At 45.4% G+C, this 8,617-nt stretch overlaps 2 protein-coding genes across 2 annotated transcripts; both read left to right on the top strand.

The window, feature by feature from the left end:
* The first annotated feature begins 315 nt into the window (after nt 1-315).
* Nucleotides 316-973, top strand: TOMM5 (translocase of outer mitochondrial membrane 5). Its single transcript, XM_073549670.1, has 2 exons — nt 316-573; nt 707-973. Exons 1-2 carry the CDS (start codon nt 453-455, stop codon nt 739-741), a joined length of 156 nt encoding a protein of 51 aa, XP_073405771.1. The 5' UTR covers nt 316-452; the 3' UTR covers nt 742-973.
* A 4,194-nt stretch (nt 974-5,167) lies between these two features.
* LOC141052394 (uncharacterized) lies at nt 5,168-7,113 on the top strand. Its single transcript, XM_073549628.1, has 2 exons — nt 5,168-5,469; nt 5,580-7,113. The coding sequence occupies exon 2, from the start codon at nt 5,815-5,817 to the stop codon at nt 7,051-7,053; it is 1,239 nt and encodes a 412-aa protein (XP_073405729.1). The 5' UTR covers nt 5,168-5,469; nt 5,580-5,814; the 3' UTR covers nt 7,054-7,113.
* The last annotated feature ends 1,504 nt before the right edge of the window (nt 7,114-8,617 follow it).

Genomic DNA, 8,617 nt, shown 5'->3' with positions numbered 1-8,617 from the left:
TGGAATTCCTGGGCAGTTGGCGACCTTGCGTCTTCCTCCATTAGTCCACCCTTCTGTGGCCGGCACATACAGGTACATTGCCAGCTTCCTGCTAGATACCATGTCTAACAGTGGTCAGGGTCAGTGGTCAGTGGTCTAACAGGGTCATTTTCAGCTGGCTATGGACACCCTTACGCCAAGAGCTCTCGTGTAGCTTCTATAGCAATGGCAGCACAGCACCCTCACACAACACAGATGGAGCTTTGCAGCGCACTGGCGCCAAATACTGCGAGGCACGTGACATACTGGCAGAGCACTAACAACACACGTGACGTCACCGGAACTGTCCCTCTACGGCCTCCGTCCTACGTACAATCCTCGCGTCCCGAGAGGCGGAGTCTCTTCGGCTGACCTCCAGTATCTCAGCGCACTAGCGCGGTCACCAGGAGGAGAGGAGACCTGTTAGTGGAGCCATGTTCCGGCTAGAAGGTGTTGGGCCTAAAGCCGATCCTGAAGAGATGCGGGCCAAGATGCGGCAGGACGTGATCAGCTCCGTGCGGAACTTCCTCATCTATGTGGCCGTGCTGAGGATCAGTGAGTAACACGCATGCGCCCCGTAATATAGTCTCTATGGAGCCACAAGGGCCCCTGAGCACGGACGATCTGTGCAGCTCACCTCTGGCCTTGGCCCTCCTACTACTAATATGGCCTCTCTGTTTATTGACAGCTCCTTTCATCCTGAAGAAACTGGACAGTATATGATGAGGAGCCTTGCCTGCAGCGGATGCCTCCTGCACTGACCTCACCTGTCAGCACAGGCTCCAGATAAAGGATGTGTGTGGTGCATGAAGGTGAATGTGGGCTGGTGGGACTATCGCTTCCAGGGCCAGGACGCCATTCCTTCTCTCTGTAACTGTAGCATCCGGACACAAGCCGAGGACTGCCTGGACTAGGACTGTTTTGTTTTTTTAAATAAAGTAGTAATGTTTCATTATTACGCGTCTCCAGGATTATTGTTTTGTTTCGTTGTCCTGGACCCTAGAAAGGAGCCAGTCGCTTGAATGCTGTCCATACTTCTTAAAGGGAACCCGCCACCGGGGTTTACCCCTGTTAGCTAATGGCAGTGCAGCATTCGTCAAGTAACGCTGACTCCTAGCAACCCTGATCCAAAGGGCAAGTTGTCAGCGTAATCCTAAAATCAGTGTTTGAATTTAGTGGTGCCGCACCCTAGTGCTGAGCAGCCCAATATCGAGCCCATGGAGGAGTGGTTGTCGCCTGTAGTGCTCCTCTGCCGGCTTCTACATCACACAAATCACTGCAAGTGATCAAGCTGGAATTCTCCAGTAGAGGACGTCCCCTTTTGACTAGCTAAGTGAGCCAATAAGTCCTGCTTACCTCAAACACACAGCATTAGGACTTATTCACATGTCCAAGTTTAAATTCGTCTGTGAAAACCTGTACCAGTGTTTTGGGTCAGGGTGTCATCGCTGTATAGTCCGTGCACCCGATTATACCTTCAGTGTTTTGGGTCAGGGTGTCAGCGGTGTACAGTCAATGTGCCTGTTTATACCTTCAGTGTTTTGGGTCAGGGTGTCAGCGGTGTACGGTCCGTGTACCCATTTATACCTTCAGTGTTTTGGGTCAGGGTGTCATCGCTGTATAGTCCGTGCACCCGATTATACCTTCAGTGTTTTGGGTCAGGGTGTCAGCGGTGTACGGACCGTGCGCCCGTTTATACCATCAGGTTGTCAGCGGTGTACGGACCGTGTGCCCGTTTATACCATCAGTGTTTTGGGTCAGGGTGTCAGTGGTGTACGGACCGTGTGCCCATTTATACCATCAGTGTTTTGGATCAGGGTGTCAGCGGTGTACGGTCCGTGTGCCCATTTATACCATCAGTGTTTTGGGTCAGGGTGTCAGCAGTATACGGACCGTGTGCCCGTTTATACCATCAGTGTTTTGGATCAGGGTTAAAATGCAGTTAAACCTCCTAGATGAAGGCAAATTGCGCACTTTCCTAGCCCTGACATGTGCCCAAACAGGTTTTTGACCACATATGGGGTATCATTGTGTTTATGAGAAATTGCGTAACAAATTATGGGGTCCGTTTTCACCTATTATCCATTTAGAAAATTACAAATTTGAGTCTAAAACAATATTTTCGGGAAAAAAAGTACATTTTCCATATGATGACCTAATGTTATCAAATTTTGTGCCGTACCTGTGGGTGTAAAATACTCACTATACACCTTGATAAAATCCTTGAGGGGTGTAGTTTCCAAAATGGGGTAACTTGGGGATTTCCACTGTTTAGGCATATCAGGGGCTCTCCAAATGCGACCTAATGTCCACAGACCATTCCATCAAAGACTGTGTTCCAAAACGGCCCTCCTTCCTTTCCGATGACTGCCGTGCACCCAAACTGTAGTTTTCCTCCACATATAGGGAATCGGTGTACTCCGGAGAAATTGCACAACAAATTTTGGGGTCAATTTAATCTTGTTACCCTTGAGAAAATAAAAAATTGGGGCTAAAGTAACATTTTTGCGGAAAAAAAAAAAAAAAGTAAAATGTTCATGTTTTCCGTCCACATTGCTTTAGTTCCTGTGAAGCATCTGAAGGGTTAATAAACTTCTGGAATGTGGTTTTGAAGACTTTGAGGCTGTGTGCACACGCTGCGGATTTTGCTGCGGTTCCGGCCGCTGCGGACCCGCAGCAGTTTCTGCTGCGGTGTACAGTACCATGATTCCCTATGGGAATCAAAAACCGCAATGCAGACGGTGCAGAATTTTCCGCACTGATTATCTGTGGTTTTCAATCCGCAGAAAGAATTGACATGTCAATTCTTCTGCGGATTCCGCTGTGGTTTGCCATCTCCTCCATTTGAGGAGATGAAAAACCGCAGAGCAATCTGCAGGTAAAACCGCAGGTCTTTTGACCTGCGGATTTTACAAAATCCGCGCGGATGAATCCGCACCTAATCCGCAGCGTGTGCACACAGCCTTAGGGGTTCAATTTTAAGAATGGTGTCACTTTTGGGTATTTTCTGTCATATAGGCCCCCAAAGTCATCTCAAATGTGATGCGGTCCCTGAAAAAATGGTTTTGCAAATTTTGTTGGATAAATGAGAAATCGCTGGTCAACTTTTAACCCTTCTAACTTCCTAACAAAAAAAATTGTTTAAAAAATGATGCATGTGTAAAGCAGACATGTGGAAAATGTTATTTACTATTTTATGTGACATAACTAAAATTTTCACCAAATTTCCGATATTTTCACAAATAAACGCAAGTCATGTCGAACACATTTTACGACTATCATGACGTACAATATGTCATAAAAAACTTTCTCAGAATCAGTGGTCAGATTTAACAAATTTGGCTAGATCATTAAGGTCAAAATTGACTGTCACTAAGGGGTTAAAATTCATGCTTTTTTTCATGTCCAGTGTTCGTTTACCTTGTGTGCATAGCAATTTTAACCAACGTCACTGTTCTATTTATACTATATTCACTACAATCAATACAACTTTTCATATATAGTCCTACAATCGGCTACAAATACCATAATTGACAATCAGATTTTATGTAGAAAGAAAAATCACTGCTCCCATGACATCAAACCCTTTCATTATCGCTGTAGCCAAGCAGCAATTATTGACAATATGGCAGAAAATCTGGTCTAGACAAGAAAAAAAATCATTATATGTCATTTTATGCAGACAGTACTAACGCTCTTAGGAAGGGGGAACTATCTGCATTCTGTCATATATCTTAGAAGAAGAAAAATACATTTTAGGCTGGTTTCACATTTGCGTTTTTTAGCGCTGGAAAAAAACGCATACGTGCGCATGCGATTTTTCCCCTATATTTAACATGGGTGCGCATACCTGCGCACTTGTAAGCGCATGTATGCGATTTTCATGCGCTGCGTTTTTTTGGGTTGTGCGATGGTATTTTCCAGACGCTGCATGTTGCATTTTTTGGCCCTTGAAAAAATCGCATGCGCACGTATGCGCACGTTTTGCGCTAAAAATGGCCATTATAGCCTATGGATGCGCATACGTGCGCACTGGCATGCGCAGGTATGCGCTTTTTTAGCGCAGCGTTTTTTGGGTGGTGTCCACTTTTTATCCTAGTTAGAATCTTCTAAAGTCCAAAAAAAAAAGGCTATATAAAGGAGGTGCCTGCCAAAACTCTGCCACTACTACACTAGACAGATTGAAGAGCAGACATTCAACCAAGAACACATTATATCAGCGAAGAATGTGAGTATATTACATTATATGCCTGTCCTTTTAAATTATGTATGTACTAATGATTTTTATTATTTTTACATGCAGTATGTCTTCAGAATCGGAGTATTCCCCATCGCGGCAGGAATTGGCGCAAGCAGACCGTGAGGTGATTATTTTCGTGCATCTGGTAAGTATATCTGCTGCTTCTCCAAATCTCTTACGTTTTTTTCAACTTTCAGACATCGTCATCATCATCTGCGGACGGGAATAGTGAGGGCGAACAGCAGGAGCAGCGAAGCCAAGTCCCGGTGGTGATACGTAATGTAAGTATCAAATGATTTGTAATGTTTTTTTTTTTTTTTTATCTTCTATTTTTACTCTTTTTTTTTTTTCTTTTTTTGTAACTTTTTAGTCAATTTAAATTTGATTATTCTAATGAATGTGTTTTGTCTAGGTTCCACAACGGGATGAAGACGTCTACCTGGATAATGAGCAGCTCATCAGCCTGGTCCAGGAGCGTTCGCCGTTGTGGGACAGCCGTGACCGGCTGTACAAGGACAATGTGGTGACACGGCGGCTATGGAATGAGGTGGCCGCAGCGTTGATGGATGGCTGGGACAGCGCCACAGCATCCGCCAAAAAGGCGTTTAGTGAGTATTTCCCTGCTCTGTATTGTGCCGCAGTGACTGTTGTCCTTGACGGCACTGTTGGGTTTCGTGCTAGGCGTATTCTAGCAGGAAACCCAACAGTGTCATCGTGGTCTACAGTGACTGCTTTGAGTATTGTATTGCTACATTGTGCCGCAGTGACTGTTGTCCTTGACGGCACTGTTGGGTTTCGTGCTAGGCGTATTCTAGCAGGAAACCCAACAGTGTCATCGGGGTCTACAGTGACTGCTTTGAGTATTGTATTGCTACATTGTGCCGCAGTGACTGTTGTCCTTGACGGCACTGTTGGGTTTCGTGCTAGGCGTATTCTAGCAGGAAACCCAACAGTGTCATCGTGGTCTACAGTGACTGCTTTGAGTATTGTATTGCTAAATTGTGAAGCAGTGACTGTTGTACTTGACGGCACTGTTTTTTTTTATCAACAGTGGACAAAGTCCGAACACGTTGGCGTTCGATCAAGGACCGCTTCAACAGTGATGTTCGTGCTGAGGGCCAGGTTCGCAGTGGATCTGCGTCAAGGACCAGAACTAGATACCGTCACTATCACGCGTTGCAGTTCCTACGACCGGTCCTTGCCACAAGATCGTAAGTATTATACATTTTGGGTTTTTATTTTTATTAATCTGTGTTTTTCTAATCCACAGCTGATGCTTCTTGTAAAGGCATGGTAGTAATGATTTTCCTTTCTTCCACAGCACCTGGAGCAGCACCCTGCAACCTGGCCCTGGAGCGGTCCTTCGTCGGACGTCCTCTGACCCGTCCCAGCCATCCGACAGCCAGGAAGCACCTTTCAGGTCCCACACACACACAGCTGGTGACCAGGAAGCTGGGCCATCAGGTGTTCCCCTGTCCCAGGTCTCTGCCACTGGTTATGCGGGCACTACCCGCCAGCGGCAGAGGGCCTTGGAAAGGAATGTCTTGCCCGAGTTTATGCATTTGAGCGAGACATTTAATTCCAGCCTCAAGTCACTGTCCGACAGAGTTGAAAGCGGTTTTGCACTGATGGAACGTGGTTTTAACCACTTTGAACACCGCTTCAATTCTGTAGAACAGCGCCTTGACCGTCTGGAGGCCGACCTCAACAGACCAGCACACCATTTTTTTAGTAAGATTGAAAAGGGCATGGCGGAACACCTTAGTCCTGATCAACAGCTGAATGTGCTGCAGGCCTGCAACAATGCTTTCTTGCAGGCTATGCAGCATAATCGGTACGGTCAGCAGTCAGTGGTGTCCTTTCCACCTGTGCCACCATTGACTCGCTTCACCTCACTACCGACTTGTGCTGCATACCACTGCACGGACACCTCTCTTCAAAGGCTGGACACCCACCGTTACACCACCACAAGTCTGAGTGCAGCTGGTCACTTCACCGACACCACCATGGCAAGCGCTGCTCCTGTCTGGAGCACCACCGCCAATCCCATGCATGCGTGGAGCTCAGCCACCACTAGGCAAACATGGAACAGCCCTGCCGCTACAACAACATGTAGTAGCCCTGCCACCACCACTCTGCAAACCTGGGCCATCACTGCCGCCACCAGTCCTCCTGCAAGGACGAGCACTGAACAAGAAGAGCAGCATCAGCCACCTCAGCAGCAGCAGCCAACTCAGCAGACGCCACCTCAGCAGCAGCAGCCACCTCAGCAGCAGCCGCCACCTCAGCAGCAGCAGCCACCTCAGCAGCAGCCGCCACCTCAGCAGCAGCAGCAACCACCTCAGCAGCAGCCGCCACCTCAGCAGCAGCAGCAACCACCTCAGCAGCAGCTGCCACCTCAGCAGCAGCCGCCACCTCAGCAGCAGCCGCCACCTCAGCAGCAGCCGCAACCTCTGCAGCAGCAGCCGCCACCTCAGCAGCAGCAGCCATACCAGCAGACGGGGGACCTACATTCCATATTTGCCCCTACTTCAAGGCGAAATCAATCAAGGCGGGCATTGGGCCAAAGTCGGTCCAGGCACACAAGCCTACGGCGACATGCCATTACAACTAATGTAACTGAACAGATTTCCTCTCCTACAAGTGTTCCAAGTTTAATTCCCTTAACTGGACTACCTTCCCCCACAAGTTTTGTTGCCCCTTCCCCTCAAACACCGTCTTCAACTGCAAGTGTTGCATATTCCCTGCACACCCCCAAATTGAAACCATCTGCCCCCAAACGCCGTAAAAAATAATTTTTAAATTTTTTTTTTGTGATAAAAAATAAATTTACATTTGTGGTTCACCATTAATAAGTTTCATTAATGTTGTTTGCGCCGCTCACACACACTGATGGGTAAATACATGTTAAAAACCAACCCAAGGGCTAGTATAGTCATATGTGAAATAACATGGACTAGTATAGTCATTCAAAGGCCTAGTGTAATAACTCTAGTTTTACCAAATAGAATCTGTTTTCATGAAAAACAAACTGTTGAAACTTGTCTAAAAAATAAGTTTCTTTCTAGTTTCACCAGTTTGTTTTTGGTGAAACAAGATGCTAGTTGTTAAAAATCGAGTTATTACAGTAGGCCTTGGTATGACTATACTAGGCCGTGGTATTTCACATATACTACTAGCCCCAAGGCCTAGTATACTCATATTTGAAATACCACGGCCTAGTATAGTCATTCCAAGGCCTAGTGTAATAACTCTAGTTTTACCAAATAGAATCTGGTTTCATGAAAAACAAACTGTTGAAACTTGTCTAAAAAATAAGTTTCTTTCTAGTTTCACCAGTTTGTTTTTGTTGAAACAAGATGCTAGTTGTTAAAAATCGAGTTATTACAGTAGGCCTTGGTATGACTATACTAGGCCGTGGTATTTCACATATACTACTAGCCCCAAGGCCTAGTATACTCATATTTGAAATACCACGGCCTAGTATAGTCATTCCAAGGCCTAGTGTAATAACTCTAGTTTTACCAAATAGAATCTGGTTTCATGAAAAACAAACTGTTGAAACTTGTCTAAAAAATAAGTTTCTTTCTAGTTTCACCAGTTTGTTTTTGTTGAAACAAGATGCTAGTTGTTAAAAATCGAGTTATTACAGTAGGCCTTGGTATGACTATACTAGGCCGTGGTATTTCACATATACTACTAGCCCCAAGGCCTAGTATACTCATATTTGAAATACCACGGCCTAGTATAGTCATTCCAAGGCCTAGTGTAATAACTTTTAATGGAGCAGATTACATTCATCCACTCAATGCTGACTTGTATTCCCCATGGACTTTCATTGGGGTTGGGTTTTGAGTGTTGTGTTTTGAGAAAATCACATACTTTGTTTTAAACTATTTGCACAATTTTATCTAGAAAAAAAATTGTTTCCTGATTCATGGCCTGCAGCTTTGCTCATTCCAATATATTTCACGCAGACTAGCAATGCTGCATTTTAACTCGTATGTGTATTTACCTGCCCAGGTGTGTGAACATAACAAAATTCAGTTATACATGGGAAGTTTTTTAATTAATCGGAGTTTAAAAAATATAGTGCACTCAGTAATGGTATCAAATAAGGATTTTTATTACCATAAACAACAACATTACACCATTTCATCTTGCCAGTGCACCCGTCCTACATCAGAAATAAAGTAGGCCGCAAATTTGTCCCTCATTTGGCCAACTTCAACGGATGACCTGAGAGTGTGCTGAGTGAATTCAGGCAATGGGTTCGGAGCATCATCGTCCAGTTCAAAGGTCGGGTGCTCTTTAGCCATCACAAAGTTATGTAGAACCACACAGGCCTTCACCACCTCA

This window comes from Dendrobates tinctorius, unplaced genomic scaffold (genome assembly GCF_039654945.1).
Source record: "Dendrobates tinctorius isolate UK_male_01 unplaced genomic scaffold, ASM3965494v1 ptg000160l, whole genome shotgun sequence".
NCBI classification, from domain to species: domain Eukaryota; kingdom Metazoa; phylum Chordata; class Amphibia; order Anura; family Dendrobatidae; genus Dendrobates; species Dendrobates tinctorius.
The sequence above is the reverse complement of the archived record's forward strand: the minus strand, read 5'-3'. Positions and strand labels throughout refer to the sequence as shown.

Bases quoted from the DNA above. Each gene is read 5' to 3' on its own strand.
- TOMM5 (XM_073549670.1), top strand. From the start codon at position 453: ATGTTCCGGCTAGAAGGTGTTGGGCCTAAAGCCGATCCTGAAGAGATG. The intron at 574-706 runs GTGAGTAACACG...GTTTATTGACAG, and splicing joins TGTGGCCGTGCTGAGGATCA to CTCCTTTCATCCTGAAGAAA.
- LOC141052394 (XM_073549628.1), top strand. From the start codon at position 5,815: ATGCATTTGAGCGAGACATTTAATTCCAGCCTCAAGTCACTGTCCGAC.